At 42.7% G+C, this 18,722-nt stretch overlaps 1 protein-coding gene across 2 annotated transcripts in view; it reads left to right on the top strand.

The window, feature by feature from the left end:
* LOC115786848 (protein sidekick-1) overlaps positions 1–18,722 on the top strand; it is a 288,838-nt gene that overhangs the window by 265,835 nt on the left and 4,281 nt on the right. For both annotated transcript variants that reach the window (XM_030739306.1, XM_030739315.1), the window contains 14 exons: positions 715–818; positions 970–1,040; positions 1,875–2,010; positions 3,196–3,252; positions 3,386–3,487; positions 4,678–4,793; positions 9,476–9,662; positions 9,762–9,899; positions 9,976–10,137; positions 11,611–11,736; positions 12,251–12,412; positions 12,787–12,924; positions 14,508–14,628; positions 14,712–14,841. In XM_030739306.1, the coding sequence (XP_030595166.1) occupies positions 715–818; positions 970–1,040; positions 1,875–2,010; positions 3,196–3,252; positions 3,386–3,487; positions 4,678–4,793; positions 9,476–9,662; positions 9,762–9,899; positions 9,976–10,137; positions 11,611–11,736; positions 12,251–12,412; positions 12,787–12,924; positions 14,508–14,628; positions 14,712–14,841 (1,750 nt within the window). The remainder of the gene's footprint in view (positions 1–714; positions 819–969; positions 1,041–1,874; positions 2,011–3,195; positions 3,253–3,385; positions 3,488–4,677; positions 4,794–9,475; positions 9,663–9,761; positions 9,900–9,975; positions 10,138–11,610; positions 11,737–12,250; positions 12,413–12,786; positions 12,925–14,507; positions 14,629–14,711; positions 14,842–18,722) is intronic.

Genomic DNA, 18,722 nt, shown 5'->3' with positions numbered 1-18,722 from the left:
GGGTGTTAGAGCAACGTATGCTCCCATCCAGATGATGTCTCTTTCAGGGAACGCCTTGGATACTTCAACAAGACAATGCTTAATGGCATACTGCAGCTATTACAGCAGCATGGCTTCATGGTACAAGAGTCCAGGTGCTGAACTGGCCTGCCTGCAGTCCAGACCTTCACCAACTGAAAACATTTGGAGGCTCATGAAATGAAAAATATAAAGAAGACCCAGGACTGTTGAGCAACTAAAATCCTCTATCAGACAAGAATGGGACAACATTCCTCTCCCAGACATCCAGCAGCTGCTTTCCTCAGTTCCCAGATGTTTATGCACTGTTGTTAAAAGACAAGGGGATGCTACACAGTGGTAAACATGGCCCTGTAACAACTTTATTGAGACGTTTTGCTGCCATCAAATTTGAAATGACCTTGTTTTTTTTCTTAAAATGGTACATTTTCTCAGTTTAAACATTTGATATGTTTATTATGTTCTCTTGTGAATAAAATCTGGGTTTATGAGATTTGCAAACCTGTTTTTATTTACACAGCATCCCAACCTTTTTGGAATTGGAGTTGTAAAAATGCACTGGTTCACATGAGTTAATCACTTTGAAAAAGACGTTGAGAGTCGTCAATCTTAGTGAAACAGCAATTTAACAATGTTAAAATTTGATCAAACTATATTCTTAACATAATTCTTATATGTGTGTACTTGTATTTAAAGGCTGAAGCCCTTCACGTCTTACAAGTTTCGGATGTTTGCCACCAACGACGTAGGAGACAGTGTCTCTAGCAAAGAGACAGAGGCTGCCACGACTCTGCAGGATGGTGAGAGACTGGGATGCTGGCACTGTATGGGAGAAAGGAAGTGGGAAGACTGTGCATTACATGGATTTGAAAACATAATGTGATGTAAGGGGATGGACAGTGTGTCTGACTTTTCTTTTCCTTCTCTCTTTTCTCTGTGTTTTCTTTCCAGTGCCTAATGAGCCTCCAGTGATTCTTTCAGTGAAACCGACAACTACTACCTCAGTGCTGGTACAGTGGAAGGTATGCTCAGACTTCTGACACGTCAACAGTCCCTGATAAACACAAACCTACACAACAAAACATATAGTTGGGGCGCATGGTGAAGGTTAATTACTTACTTTGAGAATAAAACCCCTTGCAGATGTTTTTTTTTTCTTGTGAATTTGTCCTGCATGTGTTTGATTTCTGGGGTGTAATTATCATTATTTATTGAAGCAGGAGAGGTCAGAGAGCAGAAAAGAAAGATTGGAAGAATGGCAGGAGAGCAAAGCAGACACTCAGGTGGAAATACAGTCCTGAGATGGGGAGAAATGCTCATCTCTTAATGAGTATATACCAGCAGGAGAGATGTTATAGGGCAGGAGAATCCTTCAGCTATCAGTAACATTCAATAACACAGGGAAAAAAAAGGAGATGGTAAATACAGCCTGGCTACTTCACTGCTTGTCTTTCTTCCTCTTCTGCTTGGAAATGTCTTCTCTCATCCTTGTAGCCTTATGTCAAAGCAGAAGGAGGCAATGAAAAAACAAAGTCACCAGCAATTTCATCATCCTTTACAAGAGTGCCAAACCTACTGAAGCATCACTTTCCCTGTGCAAGTTACAGCCAGACCAATCCAGCAGCCCCTTAAAGTGGACTTGCTGATAAAATGCTGCTCTGCCAGCGTCCTGACTGTCGCTTTACTACACAAAGAAAATGAAAATGAGCGCACACACACAGAGAAAACTCAGAAGCTTAGAAATCCTTCGTTTTGAATAACCAACATGTTTTCTTTACGTGTGTGTGTGTGTGTGTGTGTGTGTGTGTGTGTGTGTGTGTGTGTGTGTGTGTGTGTGTGTGTGTGTGTTTTTCCAGCATCCCAGTGACAACAGTGTAAATGGAGTTTTGACTGGATACCGGCTGTATTATAGAGAGCTCCCAGTAAACACTTCCACTCTCACAGAAGCAGAAGTCCAGACAACCAAAAACAACACAAGTGCCCTCATTACAAGTGAGTACTTCTGCTTCTAAAGGAAACAACTGCTCCCTCCCTTTTGCTGATCAGACTTTCTGTTCTCAGACTGTTGTTGGAGGACGTGTTGCTGTGGGTTGAATTTTTTTTCTGCTGGTTAGGAGGATCGGTATTGCAACAAAATTAAAACTATATTCTGAATAAAAATCTGTATTTAAATTTGGTCAGCTAGGATGCCAACATGCCACCAATGTTCACACACCCACACTGTTCTGTCCAACTCCAGCATCTCAACCCAAACGCCAACTAGCAGCCTCCTTTTGTAGCTTATGATGACGTTACTGTGACATGGTGACAATGGCATGTTTACCTTTTGCAGAGCAGATAGAGACAGGAAATGTGGTGAGAAAGAGGTGGTATGAGCTACAGGGCTACAAATATTAACCTAAACTTAATACCTGGGATCTAACTTCATCTAACTTTTTAATGGCTGAGTATGGATCTGAGCCCTCTGGCACTGCTTCAGCATATGGAGATATACAAAGCTTGCTGCATGCTGTGCCTTATTATTCAAGAATAAAATAGTGAATTTATTAGGTCGTAAATGGCTGGTTGAAGGTTTGATGCTCTGAAACCATTGATCTAAGAAAATCAAAGTGAATAACAGCTTCTGTTATTTGTAAAAGCAAAAAATAAGTGATAATAGAGAGGATTAAAAAGATCTTATTAAAACTCCCATGCAAGGCTGGCATTCATTTTTGGTCTGAAAAGAATTTATTCAGATGTAATAAGTGTTAAAGAAAAAAAGATATGAGAAGGAAGAATTTTTTTTCAGGCATTTCTTACCTCAGGGCTGATATCTGGGATGAAATGTGTCGCCATGAGGACACATTGATCAAATGGCCGACATTGGACAGTTTTTCTTATGAGGCTGTCCTTATTGCATTGTAACACAGCAATAATAAAATATTATTATGCACTCTGCAGCCTGAAGTGCTTTACGGTCGGCTGATTATCTGTTTGACTAGATTGGCAGACACACAATTGTCTGTCCACCCAAAGTCCAATGAGTCTGACGAGCACATTGAAGCATAAAAGTCTTTCAAACATTTCCCTCTTAAACACGGTGATTTTATTGAATTGCATTTTAATTGCAGAATTTATTGTTGAACTTGAAACTTTATTGATTCACTTTCCATCCATCTTTCTTGCACTCCTTCCAAGCCAAGAGCACCTTCAAGACCGTCAGCAGTGCCTCGCTCACAGAGTTTGAGTTGACACGTAAGTAATTTATGACCAAACTCAGAAAATAAAGCTGCGGGCAATTTTTAGTGCCAACATCAACCAACTTATGTGCTTTGTAAGCGTGTTGTACAAAAGCTTTTAATGCCAAGTTTTTATCACTTCTTTGTAGAACTGAAGAAGTTCAGACGCTATCAGATTGTCATGACGAGCTACAATATCATCGGAGAGAGCCCACCCTCCAATCCAGTGGAAGTGTCTGTTGGAGAGGCAGGTATGTGAAGACACAGCAAACGCCACCCAGGCTGCTTCTTCAGATTATTTGCTCTTTAATAGGGGGAAGTTCATTTAAAATCATAACAGCATTTTTTTTTAAAAAAGCACATTCTTAATCTTAGAAGTTTCAATCTCAATCCCAATTTACAGGCTCTAAGCTTTCAGTGCTTCCATCACATGGTCTTCAGCAGCAGATACAGATCTGTGTCGATGGATCTATCCACATTTTGGGCTTATTAGCTGACATGATTTTATCCAGAGCTTTTCGTGTGCTTTCATACTTCATGATTGAATGTCTAAAAGCTGTGGAAAAAGCTTGAGCAGACCTTGAGTGTCAAAAACTAATTTGTGTCTGTGTGTCTGCTTTCTATCACTATTATCCTGTCCTTTGTTCTCTCTCTCTCTCTGTCTGTCTTTCTTTGCTTTGTCCTGTCTGCTCGTCCTGGCATTGGCTTTTGTGTGTATGTGTGTGTGTGTGTGTGTGTGTGTGTGTGTGTGTGTGTGTGTGTGTTGTGCGCGCGCGTGCGCGCGCCACATCTGAAATCCTGCACAAGGTCGACTGTTTTGCTGTGATGCCCCAACCTGTTTAACTTTCAATGGAGAGTCAAATCATGGATCCATTTGACAGACAGGAGTGCAAATAGATCCCCCCTTTCTTTCTGTCTCTCATTCTCACTCTCACACACACACACACACACACACACACACACACACACACACACACACACCCACACACAGCCTTCATGAATGCAGGTAAACAGATTTGCACATTATGATAGTAGCTCTGGTACATTTTTGCAGTTTCTCTCACAATCTCACACTTCCCCCTTCAGACCACTGCTGTATTCATATTCAAGTGATGTGTATGTGTGTGAGTGTTTGTAGAGTTTGGTAGGCCATACATATCACAAGCAGGGGAGTGAGAGGTGAGGATAAGGAAGCAGAGCAGGAGGGGGAGCCAGAAAAGGCTGGAGGGGGATGATGAAATGGGGTGATATGGCCTTTTCTCTCGCCTCAGGTGCACACAGCTGAGTGTTCATGCATATGTGTGGTACAGTAGAGTAACAAGGTACTGCCTTAGGCTCACTCTAATTGGAAGGGTAGAACATATCTTCTCCACTTCCCACTCTAACACCCAGTTGCCGGCTCACACGGTGAGAATCTAACGAAAAATCTTTCCTGCTGCAGCTCCATCAGTGGCCCCTCAGTCCATCAAAGTGTCCGCTGTGTCTCCCTCCACCCTGGAAGTGACCTGGGACGCGCCGCCCCTCGAGACCCAGAACGGACTCATCCAAGGATACAAGGTGACACACAGACAAACATACAAAACAGTGTCTATAAACGCAACGACGAATATTGCTGCTGCATACAGTAAAAGTACTTAGTATAAGGGTTACATGTGACAGAGAAGCACAAAGAGCTGGCTCTGTATTAAAAATACCTCTCTTGTCTAGGAGGCGTTTTGTACTGTTGTGCCTTTAAGTGTCCTATAGACACGAGAGAGAGAGAGAGAATTAAGTTAGAGGAAGTATCTGAATATCATTTAATGGTTTCAATATCACTCCCTGCCCGTCTCTCCCCCTCAACTCCCCTGTCCCACCCCCTCACTCCTAATACTTCAAACACAAGGTTATCTGTCCTGCTTTAGACACATTGATTTTTGCCAGAGCAGAGGGAGGAATGGAGAAGAAAGAAGGGAATGTAATATTTGCAGAGTGAAGGAATGAGACGTGCAAGTGATCCCCACAGAATCCTGATTAGAGCAGAAGATCGAGGGAATATGTTTAAACTACCAGAGATGGATGGACATGGTGAGGGGAGTGTGAGGCAGAGGGGGTTAAGGAGATTAAGATGAGAGGAAGAGAGCAAAGAAAGAATGTTTAATGAATTTATAGGGTCTGACTTCTGTTAACACTCCGGTAGATGAATAGCACAGACAGCAGGTAGGACTTTAGGTAAACTTCCTTGCAGGAGTATTTTTCAATGGTGTAATCGCACAGTGTGTAATTGTGGCTCAAACCTCAGTTTAAATATTAGCAGAAGGTATAGTTTGATATCTTGAAGCAGTGTGGGATCAAGAGTTTTTGTCTTCACCACCATTTCCAATGAAATTCTGATGCGGAAAATGAGAAAAAAAATCACATTTACAAATGTAAATCTGTAAATCCTTTTTTTTTTTAACCATACATTTAATCACATACATTCACATTTTCCCTTTTCATTCTAACAAATTAGCCCCAGGTTGTATTAAATCATTTGGCTAACTTACCATTAGATTAGTCAAATACCTGTATCGCTATCATAGCTACGTTTTGTGGTGGCATCAGTTGTGTTGTAGACCATCTCTATTATCTGTGGCCAAAAACAGTCATGCTAAAACACAGCGGATATGCACCTTGGTTTTGTTAATTCATCAAATAGATTTTGCAGCTGGATTGGCTTTAAAACAGGCTCTGTACCATGAACGTTGCAGTTGAGTTGTTTTCAGACATTGTAATGTAAAAATGTTTCATATTGTACCTTTAGTTCACTGAAATGCTGTAGAGAGCTTGACACACAAACTGAACATAGTGGGTGGGGGGTAACGATTAATACCCAGCTGTGCCGGTGCCGTCGAGCAGAATTACCGACACACACGAGATATGAAAGGTTGCACTTTATAAAATGTTAATCTGGCCATCAACGACAAACTTTAGATATGAATCAGTCCTTTGCTTGCAGGACGCCTCAGCTTCTGATTTTTCTTTATTTTTTTGTCTTTATATTTCTAAGATAATTACAAGCTTCCAACATCCATCATGATATTTCCACAAAAATAGGTCAGTCACTTGTAACAGGAGTGCTATAGAAACAAAGCCTGAAAACGATAAGATCCATCCATCCTAAAGATCCTTCAACAAAAGAAAATGGCTGGAAAATCCATTTAGGGTTCTTGATCTTATCAAATAATATCCCAATCATTTTCATCCATGGCAGATTCAAATTGTTTTTAGGGTAATCCTAAGTGTCTCACACTCTTACTGAATACCAAAATAGAGCCACTAAACAACAGTAGAGTGGATTACAAAATGACCTGGACCTTTTACTAAGCCATTCCCATAAAGTACCACAAGTGATACTGCCTATTTTCTAAAATGAAATTTTTTTAATGGAAACCCTCCCTTTTGCAGACGGTAATACATTTTGATTTTAAATTGAGCATATGGATGAGTAATTCTGTATCTCATTATTGTAAGAGCATGTGGAAGGACAGGCATGGTCTAATGCTGCCCTCAAGTGCTACTCAGAAGCTGCTGCTTCCAAGTTTGGGAGTTGTAAAAATAGCTCATGGTGCTCTGTAGTGCTGTCTGTTAGAAGTAATAGCAAAATGGAGCCGCTCTGCATCGCTCTTGCCTGTGTTTAGCTTTTTAAACCAAACTGCATGGAGACAGTAGTAGGAAACATTTGAGTGCTCTCTTAATTTAGTCTTAATTTGCCAAAATAAAAGCATACATTCATCTAAAAACACTCCTGCTAAAAGTTACTGCCGTTATTGCCATCCATGGTAGTGTATTGACTATATATTTTCTGTATATAGTGCTTATGTATATGTGTATAGTGTTTTTCTATTTTATTTTATTCTATTCTATTTTTAGTTTTCTGTACTGAGCTGCTGTAATGCGCAAATTTCCCCGTCGTGGGATCATTAAAGTTTTATCTTATCTTAAACAGTCTAGTGTATGTTATAGATATCTGTCATGATATCTAGGATGATGATGATTTTCCATACTACTACATGACATTGATGCCAAATGCATCAAATCTATCATATTATAATAATATCTGGCAGTCTCTCACTTGGTATGCATCTTTATGGTCCAGCACATCAATCAACACGTGCCAGTAGAGCCGTCTGTCTGTGCTTACAAAGGCCACAATTTCTCGAGATTGAATGAGCCGAGTGTACCATGTTCTTCATGATTACATACACGGGTGGTTGATTGTCCTTGAATGCTTGTTGTTGGAGAAAATGTCCATGCTTCAGCTGCATAAATTCATATTCAGCAAAACTGTGCTCGGATACTTATTTGGTTTCATGTGATTTTTCCATTTAGAGCTAAAATATTTCAGCTTAAAAAATTGGAGGCCGCTTTTGCGGTTTTCTCATTTCACGTTAAAGGTTCTTGTGTAGGTTCGTTTCTGATGCAGGGAGACACTAAAAACAGACTCATGTATCAAATATGGCTGCATGTGTTGGGAATATCCTTTCACTTCCCCCTAGTTACAGTCAGCCTTTTTGACTGGAAAAATATTCTGCGTTCAGCCAGGTCTGAACAACGTGCATGTAAATCTGAGGGATATAACAGTGTTCTTAATGCATGGAGGATGTGCTTTTAAATAGCTGCCTTCTGGTAATAAGATTGCAAGTGTATTGTGTTGTCTCATTATAGGAATATCACCAGGACTTAAAAATATTTAGTTTTTATCAAAGTCAGTTCAGTAACACATTTATCAAAGCACCATCAGTGCATAAAAATTTTGGCATCATTAAAATGTAATGTATGCATGCTACAAGCTACAAGACTCAAGGTCTTAATATTAATATTGATAACATTGTAAAGGGACAATAATCACGTAACCTTTGTTCGGTTTCATCTTAGTCATTGCCAAAGTAGCCTATATGTCTTCATTACTGGTGGATGTCATAAAACTTAATGGGCACATCTATGATTATTGATTAGTCCCACATGAGCATGGGCAGTCTGCAAATACATGAGGTTAAATGGGCATGTACCTTAAAGTGCCTTTAAATGCTTCACATGAGGCATTAGTAGTATTTAATTAGTCGCACTGGACCAGAGTTAAATACAGTGCATTAATACAGTAGCAATCCATACATTCAGTTTAGGTTTAATTGCTTAAAAAATTATAATGGCTGATGGGAGGCATCCATGATTGTCTATGCTACAGTCACACTAGGGAAGACGGTTGTTGGAGACCACGGCATGACCGAAATTATTGAGGCAGCGTGCAATAAACTTTCAATTTTGTTGCTTTTGAGATGGTTGCTTCAAAGACAGGGACCAGGGGACCAGTTTGAATGGGTTCAAGTTGGCAACTGCATGCAAACTGTGATGAATCAGCAAAAGTCTCAAATCTACATACACAGAAATTTATATTGAATAGATTTGAAACAGAAGTTCCTCCACAAATTCAATTCAGTTCAGTTGTATTTGTATAGCGCCAAATCACAACAGTCGTCTCAAGACTCTTTATATTGTAAGGTAAAGACCCTACAATAATTACACAGAAAACCCAACAGTCAAAACAACCCCCTATGAGCAGCACTTGGCAACCTTGCTTTTATACAGGAATATAAGCAGAATACAACCAGCTGAGACGCGTCCCAGACAAGTTGCGTTCATCATCACAGACTGACTCCAACTGATTGCAACATGTTAGCAATCTGTCCGCATTTATAAAATGAACAAAATATTTTTGCAAACCTTCATCAATCTGTCTGAGAGTGACTGCAGTCAGTCCAAGTCATACCACGACTGTGTGCAGACAGGTTGCCTCCCACCAGGCGATCGCACGGCTACTTGCAATCGGTTGCCAAATGCAAAAAAAACAAATTATGCAAGGAGTTTGCTGTTCTATTTTTACTCTAGTGTGACTGAGCCATTAGGGCTTCAGGGGCATTTGTTCCCAAGAATGGAAACCTACAGTACTGTGCAGAAGTAATAAGCACTAAAGGTACAAAAAGGATGCTTTCCAAAAATAAACAAAAAAATAACAGCTCAAATATTTTTTATTTATCAGTTAGTTTCAATAAGTTCAATAAACCCAATAAAGGAATAAATATTTTGTGCTGTGCTGTGTTGACAGCAGTGCTAATTTCATATGTTTGTAGGAATGAAGGTCAAAGGAGAGGAAGAACATCAGAAATGAAGTGATGGAGAAAAGAGGACCACGTTTTTAACAGAATTTCTGTTTTTTGTTTCAGATTCATTACTGGGAGAGAGACAAGCAGAACCAGAGCGAGAAGGTGAAGGTGATTTTTGTCCCTGAGACTCGTGTGCACCTCACTAACCTGTCCAGCTACACACCTTACCTGGTCACGCTGACAGCCTTCAACACAGCTGGAGACGGACCCCCCAGTGACCCCCGTGGGGCCCGGACACTGCCGTCAGGTATGGAGTGACGACAGTTCAAGTCCCTAAAATCAAAGCATCAGATTAAAAATTTCTGATGTATTTTTTCTTATTTTTTCATCCTTTATGCGTCTGAAGCTCCCGGCCCCCCGAGCCGCCTCTTCTTCTCTGAGGTGACAGAAGGAAGTCTCAACGTGTCTTGGGAAGCTCCACTCAGTCCTAATGGACAGCTGGAAGGCTATAGGGTCATTTACGAGCCCACTGCAGCTGTACAAGGTGTGCACACACATATGCATACACTCAAAGAAGTACATGTTGATACTTACAGTGACATCTCCTCAATGGTCTGCAGGGGTGACTAAATTGGTGACAGTTGATGTGAAAGGTGGTTGGCAGCGGTGGCTGAAGGTTCGGGACCTGATCAAAGGAGCAACTTACACTTTCAGTGTTCAGGCTTTCACAGTCAGCTATGGACCACCAATACAGGCAAACATCACAGCTCAGCCTGTGAAAGGTATGAATGGCTGTAACTGTATATATTTGAGGGTACCTGTATTGTAATATGAAGGTTTATGCAGTCGTGTTAGACTCAGCTTGGATTGCTGCTTATTTTACATGATCAATTATTGGGAAAATTCTAGTTTCTATCAATTGTTAAATTATATGGTTAAAAAAAACTGTGAAATTTCCAAGAGCCTATGGCAAGGTCTTCAAATATCAGTATGAAACATAAAGGCATTGAGGTGGCAGTAATGCAGTAGATTTCAAGGTGCAGTCACAGAGCTTTGCTTCTCGTCCATAAAAATTCCAAAACTATAACTGATTTAAATTTAGCCTATCAACCCTTATGAGGTCATGTCTTTGTGCACTGCAAATAGGGTGAGGAAAGATGTTGATGTGACCAAAAACCACAATGCGCAAAAGCACGTGCCACAGCATATGTAATTTCAAGTAGTTAATGTTCTCTCCCGCATGCCTCAGGACATGACAGTAGAACTGTACACTAGCAGCCTGACCCTGAGGGATGACGTTTTACAAACGTTGTGCAAACCCCTGAATCTTCCTGTGCACACTCCTGACCCGATCCAACTTCCGTGACGACCCTTCCCACTCTGCCTGTTCCAAACTTTCTCTTCCTGATTTAGTGTATGAGGTGGGCAGAGTGTGAGAGACAGGCCCTGCGCTGCATCACATTTTTTAGCACTTGCAGGAGTTTTGTTGGTTTGGGTTTTGTTTGATTTCTGTTTAACTTTTTCAGATACCTCATCACTTACTTGCACCCACACACTCACCACATTACTGACCTGACTGTTCCACATTTCTTTTCTTTATTAATTAAATAAATTTTGGTAATTGAAACTCCATTATTTGTGAGTTTGGAGCCCGTTCATGACACTGCTGACTTTTTAAAGACTGCTTGTTGGTCTGTGAGTCGAACCCAGAGACCCAGCATTCATCTTTGACATGAAAGACCAAAAACTGATATCGCACAAGTTTCCAGGGTAAAATTGAGGAAGTGGTCCGATGGGGATCTCGATCTAAAAATAGCAGCTCCACTGGAAGGGGTCCAGAGGTGCACAAAGAGATTATTTTTGAGGGGAAATTTGCCAACATTTTGTCAAATATTCTGCATTTTTTTTGCTTAAAAGTGATGAGAACACACTGATTTTCTAAAGGGTTACATGTAAATCATCTTTCCAGATATAGTTTTGAGATTGTAACTAGGGAAGGTTAGGCAGGGGACTGGTTTAAACATGACATAGATAATAAGAACATAAATCCTGATGATCTTAGTTCATTGTTTGCAGTCACATGAAGCCTGCAGATCATGTTATTAGATTATTTTATCTAATCTATTGCCACATTTATGTTCATAAACTAATAAACTAGCTACTGGTTATCATAATTGTTAGGGTTTATTTTCAGGAAATGAACATGCATTAAGTCATTAGTGTCATAAAAAAATATGAATGTGTCCCTTTGACAGGAACCCCTGGCTCACCTATGGACATGTCCATCACCAAGACATCATCTGCCCTCACAATCAGCTGGTCAGAAGGAGACATCGGGGCCGACCCTTTGAAAGGATACGTTATTGAGGCTCGTCCCTCAGGTGAGCTTGAACACAAGCAGCACATGCAGGCAAGCCATGACTCATTTAACACGCACCTTTTCATCACCCATACTAATTATTTTAATTAATAGAGAGGGAGCGCTACACTGCTCTAAACTGTGACGAGTGCAGGTTTCTCCAGATTCGCAAGGACCTGCTGTGCAAATCAAGTCAGCCACAATTTTCTAATAAAGATTACCAGAGGTGTAATAGAGGAAGGGAACGTCTGTGGGAAATAGTTTCAGCATTCTGCAGGAGAGCAAGCCTAGACTGTGGTATAATTTTGCTGCTGATAATAATGGATATGCCCCTTTCATTACGGGTAATAACTGTGATCATGTCATCACCACATTATCATCATCATTATCATCTTTAATGTAATCTGACAATTTATAATTTTGTATAATCACATTCAAACATTGAAAAGGCCCGTCCATCAAAGCACCATCTCGCTCTCTCTCCATATCTGTCTCTTTCTGTCCCCCTCACTCTCTCTCTCTTCCTCTCTCTGTAGATGAGGGGGTGTGGGATTCCTTCATCAAACTCTCTTCGAGCAGCAGGTCTGTGTCGGTGCCGCTGGAGCGCCTGAGATCGGGGATCAGCTACGAGTTCAGAGTCATCGCTGTTAATAAATATGGTTACGGACAACCGAGTGCACCCTCTGCTGCTCTCGCTGGTAAACGCACTCACACACGCACTGTTGGAGATGAGGCTAATGAACAGCCCCACCATGTCTAACAGTGTACTGGAGATGGTGTGCTGTAGGGTAACTGTGACTGTAGTGTGCTTTTGCTGCCATCTAAGGACAGAGTCACACAACTACAGCTGGGTGTATCGTCCGAGTGGGAGACAATTATTTTTGTTTGTTTTGTTTACCATCTGTGGCCAAACACATAATTCACAATTTCATAGTGCATTGAATAATTTATGAAAAGTCTTGAGTCCAGTATGAAGTATAATTTAGAGAGAAAGGGTTACTGTTCCTGAGAGACAATTCACAGGCTCTGGATGGACTAAACATCTCACTGATGTTTGTCCCTCTGCCTGCAGCACTGTCGGATCGTCCCTTCTACGAGGAGTGGTGGTTCTTGCTGGTCATGGCTCTGGTGGGACTCATCCTCATTCTGGTCCTGGTTTTCGCGCTGCTACTACATGGACACAGCAGCAAGTACAAGGCATGCGGGACAGGTGTGTGGCTCTGATGCTTTCATGATACATTAAATTATGTGGCAACAAAGATGATTATTTTATTTACTTTATTTAAAAAAGGATCCATTTATTTTTGCCTTCAGTCACACTCACATTGTTCCAGTCAGCCTCAGCAGGTTTCCCACATGGATCCTCCACAGATTCATTAAATTGTCTTTGAGTTTTTGTTAAAGTTGGAGTATGGATCAGCACACTTGTACTGTTTCTAGATCCTCCTGCAGCCTCATTCCTTCACCAGGATGATTTAGGACAAATGGCACCCTGAAGCACCTCAGTGAAAAATGATCTCCCTAAAGCCCTGTAATAGCTGTAATTTCTAGTTTTTCTGTTTTAGGATCATGGCTTTAGGTTGATACAGAAAATAAGCTTTCAGAGTTTTGTTTAATTTCACTGCTTCCCACTATAAAACTATAATATACATAAAACTAAACACAACAGACAGTGGAATGACACTGCGCTGCAAAAATCATGACTGCTGCAACTTTCAGCACAGCACAATAACCTGCATAAGTTGAGGGGGGTTTTTTTGTTTGTTTTTAAGATTTATCTTTTCATACAAGGAGCTTAACATATTTGAGCAAATAAAAGCTCCAAAATTCAAAAGTGCAGAATTGAATCTGTTCTCAAAGCAGGTGTTTTAAAGCCCAGAATTCTAACTCGCACTGTTAGATATTCAAAACTGGACTGCTCTGCTATCTTTCAGCTTCCTCAGGTCAGTGAGAGAGATCAGCAGCTCTCTAGCTGGAGGGTTGGAGTATTAGTCATGGATGATCACTGACGTGCTGAAGAACAAGCTTCCTCTTCACTATAACAAAGCACTTAGTTTACCCAGTTAGTCTTCTGAAGCATGTGGAGGCTTCTCTTCCTGTTTTTCTACCCCTGGGCTTTTGGTTGCAGTCCCTTTGTGTGTGTGTGTGTGTGTGTGTGTGTGTGTGTGTGTGTGTGTGTGCGTGTGTGTGTGTGTGCGTGCGTGTGTGTGTGCGTGCGTGCGTGTGTGCGTGTGTGTGTGTGTGTGTATGTACGTGCGTGCGTGCAAGTGTGCCCAGGTTACATCAGGCCAGCTGTTAGCCAGAGTTGCCACAGACACCTTGGCACAACCTCTGGGCAGCGGATCAAACAGGGTGAGGGAGGTGGTGTAGGAGAGGAGGGAGAGCTGGGCATATGACCCCAGAATCATAGTGAATAAAGAACGGCAGTCACTGAGCAACAGCAGATTGCATTTCTGATTTTTGTGCAGCACCTTGGTGCGTTCCACAAATATTTCCCTCAATTTAAAACATGATATTGTCTCCCTTTATTACTTCATTTTTATGCTTATTGGTGGGTAAATGATTAAAGTTTCCTGTGCTGTTATTGCCTGACTGCCAAATTACACATCCCACTTTGATTTGCTTCTTATTTGGAGGCTTCAGAGGTAGCTGGATACATAACAAATAAACAGGAGCTTGTAAATAAACCCTGTGCAGCGAGAAGAAATCCCAATATGTGGTGCTGAGCCGCTTTGAATTTTTAATATTTATCTGAACCAATTCCATCTATTTTGTTTTGTTTTTCGCCTTTAGGGAAGCACGTGTCCACAGTAGAGGAGTCTGTAACTCTGGACAATGGAGGTTTCACAGCTCTGGAGCTCAACAGCAGGACTCTGAACACCAAGAACTCCTTCCTGAAAAAGAACGGGACCAGGTGAGCACTCACTCCCTCTCACACAGACATAATCCAGGATTTGATCAAAATGTGACAGATTTATTGTCTTTGTGTATGTCCAGGTCTCCTCCCAGGCCCAGTCCAGGTGGACTTCACTACTCTGATGAAGATATCTGTAACAACTATAATGGAGCTGTGCTCACTGAGAGCACCACACTCACTGAGAAACCTACTGAGGTCTCTGAGTCGGAGGTATGTCCTTCTCTCAGGGGAAAACGTTATGCAGTACAGAGTGTCCTGCTGGCTCATTTTATTCATATATGCTTCAATCTGTTTATAATTTTGACTTCTTGATTTTACATGTCATCAATTTACTATGTACGGTCATGTGAATCATTTTCACAGACTGAATAGAAAACCTAAGACGATAAGTAGGAGTTACTTGCGGCTAATCCAATGCACCTGATTAACCGATCTTTAGCAAGTGTGACCACCTCTGTAAAACCAGATGTTTTATCAGTTTGCTGGTCTGAAGCATTCGGGTGTGTTAACACAATGCCACAGTCTTCCCAGGAGTGAATGTCCCAGCAGATTTTTCCCAAGGTCAACGTGGCTTGTTTGGAAAGGTTACCAGAAGAAAGCTTCTTCTCTCTAAAAAGAACATGGCAGTATGGCTTAGGACTGCAAATCTGAATTTGAACAAACTTTAGATTACTTACATAACCCCAGTTCTCAGAGTAACATGAGTGAGATGTCTCACTATGGGAATGCGCCTCCCTGCGTGTTCCTCAGAAGCATTTATCTTATTCTGCCAATCCTGATTGGCTGGTGATCGTGATGACCATGTCGGGCAGAGCCACCTGCCCTTAAGTAGCTTGCACTACAACATAGATGTTATTCAAGATAAGCAACTCTTCTCGCTTTGCACCAGCAAGAAGGGCTGTCTGGTGAGACATCTCAGTCATGTTACTCTGAGAACCAGGGTTACGCAAGTAACCTAAAGTTCTCATTCCTAGCATTCATTTCAATGTCTCACTATGGGAAATGGAGACTCCCGTATTGCCAGACAAGCTTATCTCAAGCAATCGGCAGCAATACAGTAAGTAGTCCACCTATCCAAGTGAGTACCCAGAGCTCAGTACTGCTTGGACTACACTTGGAACAGAGACATCCAGCCTGTAGAACTGGATGAAAGTAAGAGGTGAAGACCAGCTTGTTGCTGCACAGATGTCCTGGATTGACACCACTTTAAACAGGGCCCAGATGCAGCCCTCTGGAGCCTGCAGCCCCTGACTTGTATACGCCAGTGCAATCGCCTCCACAATCCAGTGTGAGAGCCGTTGGTTAGTGATAGGTCTGGCCTTTGAGGACCTGCCCTCTGATTACTATTTCGGAAACTCATAGTCCCATTGAAATAATCACGCAGAACAGGAACAGGACACAATGTGCAACCTTTCCTGTCAAGGTGATAGGCACATATGACCCAACCACCTTAGACACATAGGTCTGGTTGGGTTGGGCACCACCCTAGCCTGAGTGCATGAAGGATGTGCTGAAAGAGCATGAATATTACTGACACATTTAGCCGAGGCTAAAGCCAGCAGCAACACAGTCTTCAGAGACAGATGCTTTAAATCAGCCCCCTGTAGAGGTTCAAATGGAGGGCCATGGAGCCCATCCAAAACCGCTGCTAAATCCCAAGGGAGTGCCAGTGGCCTAGAGACAGGGAGAAACCTGCAGGCCCCCTTCATAAAACGGCAAAGCAAAGGGTGTTGGCTTACCGTTTTATCACCAAACCCCATGTGGAAGGCAGCAATGGCAGCCAAGTACACTTTAAATGTGGAAAAGGCTTTTTGCTTGACAATCTGGTCCTGTAGGAATGACAGGCCAACTGGACACATCGCTGCTCCACAGGATCAGTCAGGATCAGCCAGTGTGTGCAACTGGCATGAACGCGACGGTTGATATAAGCCACTGTCATTGTATTGTCAGTCCTTGCAAGGACGTGATGTCCCTGTAGAAACAGGAGAAAGCACTTGACGGTGAGAAACACCGCCAGAAGCTCCAGATGTGGGATCGTTGGAGAGTGCCACTCCAGAAACCTCTCACAGATCGCCCTTCGTGAACACCACCCCAACCAGACAGGCTCGCATCTGTGGTGACCACCTTCCGACACTGAATGGTGCCCATGGATACACCCTGAGTCAAAAAATCTGGATGTCACCAACAGCATAAACCCATTGCACATTCCACCATTACCGTAACCCTCTGTGCACAATGATGCACGGGGTTCAGTCTGAGAGAAGCTATCCAGCATTAAAAATCTCTCATATGCAGCCGGCCCGAGTCTCACAACAAGGATGGCTGAAACCATCAATCCCAGTAGTCAAAGGCATAGCCTGAAGTGGACCATTTTTTGTAGGCAAAAAAAGAGCAAGGCACGCTCTGAATGCCTTCACTCTCCCCACTGACAAACTGGCTGTGAAGGAGATCGAGTCCAGAGATACTGTAAACCCAGAAAGATTATATGTTGAGACAACACACTCTTTTCTGTGTTTATTATGAAACACAGGTCAGTTAGATGCTTCATGACAACAGACGTCTGTGTCGTAGCTTCCTGCTCTGACTGCGCTAGAAGGAGCCAGTCATCTAAATATGCAGCCAGACGGATGCCCTGCTACCTCAACGACGCTATCGCCACTTCGGTGCAGCGTACCAACACTCTGGGGCTCAGCAACAGGCTGAAGGGCAGCATTCTGTACTCATAACAGATGCCCTGAAAAGGAAACCTCAGATAACTCCTGTGTAGAGGGTAAATGGGAATGTGAAAATATGCGTCCTTTAGGTAGACAGAAGTGAACCAGTCACCCTGGGACACTAAATGTATCAGAGATGCATGAGTGAGCGTCCTGAACTTGTAATTTCTTAGAAATTTTTTCAGAGCCCACAAATCCAGGATAGGGTGAAGTCCAACCTCTTGTGTTTCATCAGCTTGGAGGGTCCCCAAAACTTATGTTAGGAGGTCATCTTGCAGCGGGGTACCATGGTGACAGCAGGTTAACACTGCACATGCGCGGAGTGTTAAACTTTTCACAGTGTTGGTTATGGCATTCTTCCTGTGGGGGGGTGCAGTCCCCTCTCAGCCACCGTGCTGTTTATTGTTTTGTTTTTTTTGACTGCACCCCCAACAGTAAGTCTGGATGCTGCAGTGGAACATACTTTATTAAATAACAGGATTGTGTGTTTTTGAGACTTAGAAGAGTGACAGAGTCTGCTGTTCCCAAAACAAAGTCTCCTTTCCTCGTGGCTTGGACATGGGCACTCTGTATGGGCATAACGTGCATCGACAGAGAGTTGATGGGGCGGGGGTACCCCTGCAACACATTCCGGAACATAGCAGGTGGGGCCGGTGAATCGGGAACATCCAGCTTCTTCCCCTGTCAGGCTGCTCTCTTCTTCTTCCTGACCTGCTGACTGAGGGGCTGTGCAGGTTGTCCTGCCGGAGCCACTGTCTGACTCGGGCCTTTCTGTAGCCAGCCTGCCCCCATCTGCTGCTTCGGTGGGGGTACGGATGGTGGCTGGGGCTTCATATGTTTTGGGATTCAGAACTGAGTGGGTGGCCAAGAGACAGCCTACGCAAAGGTCTGTTGCAGGGCCAGATGAGGCATCGGCTTGGTTTTTCAAGGGAGGCAATGTTTAAGGGCTTCACCCTCCCTCATCCTCGCCTCACATCTCTGCTACACAGAAGCCAGAGCAGTCCCGAAAATGCCGTCAGGCACGATCAGCATGTCCAAGATGTCCTCTTTTTCCATCTCTGATAGGTCTCTCGGGTTGAGCCATCTGGCACGTTCTTGCAACACCATCATTCCCATAGATTTCCCTATGGCTTGGACTGCACAGCACTGCACACGGAGGCAAATGTCCATAATCACAGTGATCTCATCCCAGATATCCGGGTCAGGCCATATCGTCGCACAGCACTGCTTGGTAAGCAGCGAGCATAGAGGAAACATTCAGTGCCCTAACAGCCAAAGCCGCCACTTTGTAGGCCCTTTCAGTCATGGCGGACTGAAAACAGTCCACCTTTGACGGGAGTGTGGGGTTCCTGGAGGATGCCACTGCTCGTTGCAGCT

The sequence above is a fragment of the Archocentrus centrarchus genome, chromosome 1 (assembly GCF_007364275.1).
Source record: "Archocentrus centrarchus isolate MPI-CPG fArcCen1 chromosome 1, fArcCen1, whole genome shotgun sequence".
Classification (NCBI taxonomy): domain Eukaryota; kingdom Metazoa; phylum Chordata; class Actinopteri; order Cichliformes; family Cichlidae; genus Archocentrus; species Archocentrus centrarchus.
This window is presented reverse-complemented; position numbering and strand designations above follow the sequence as displayed.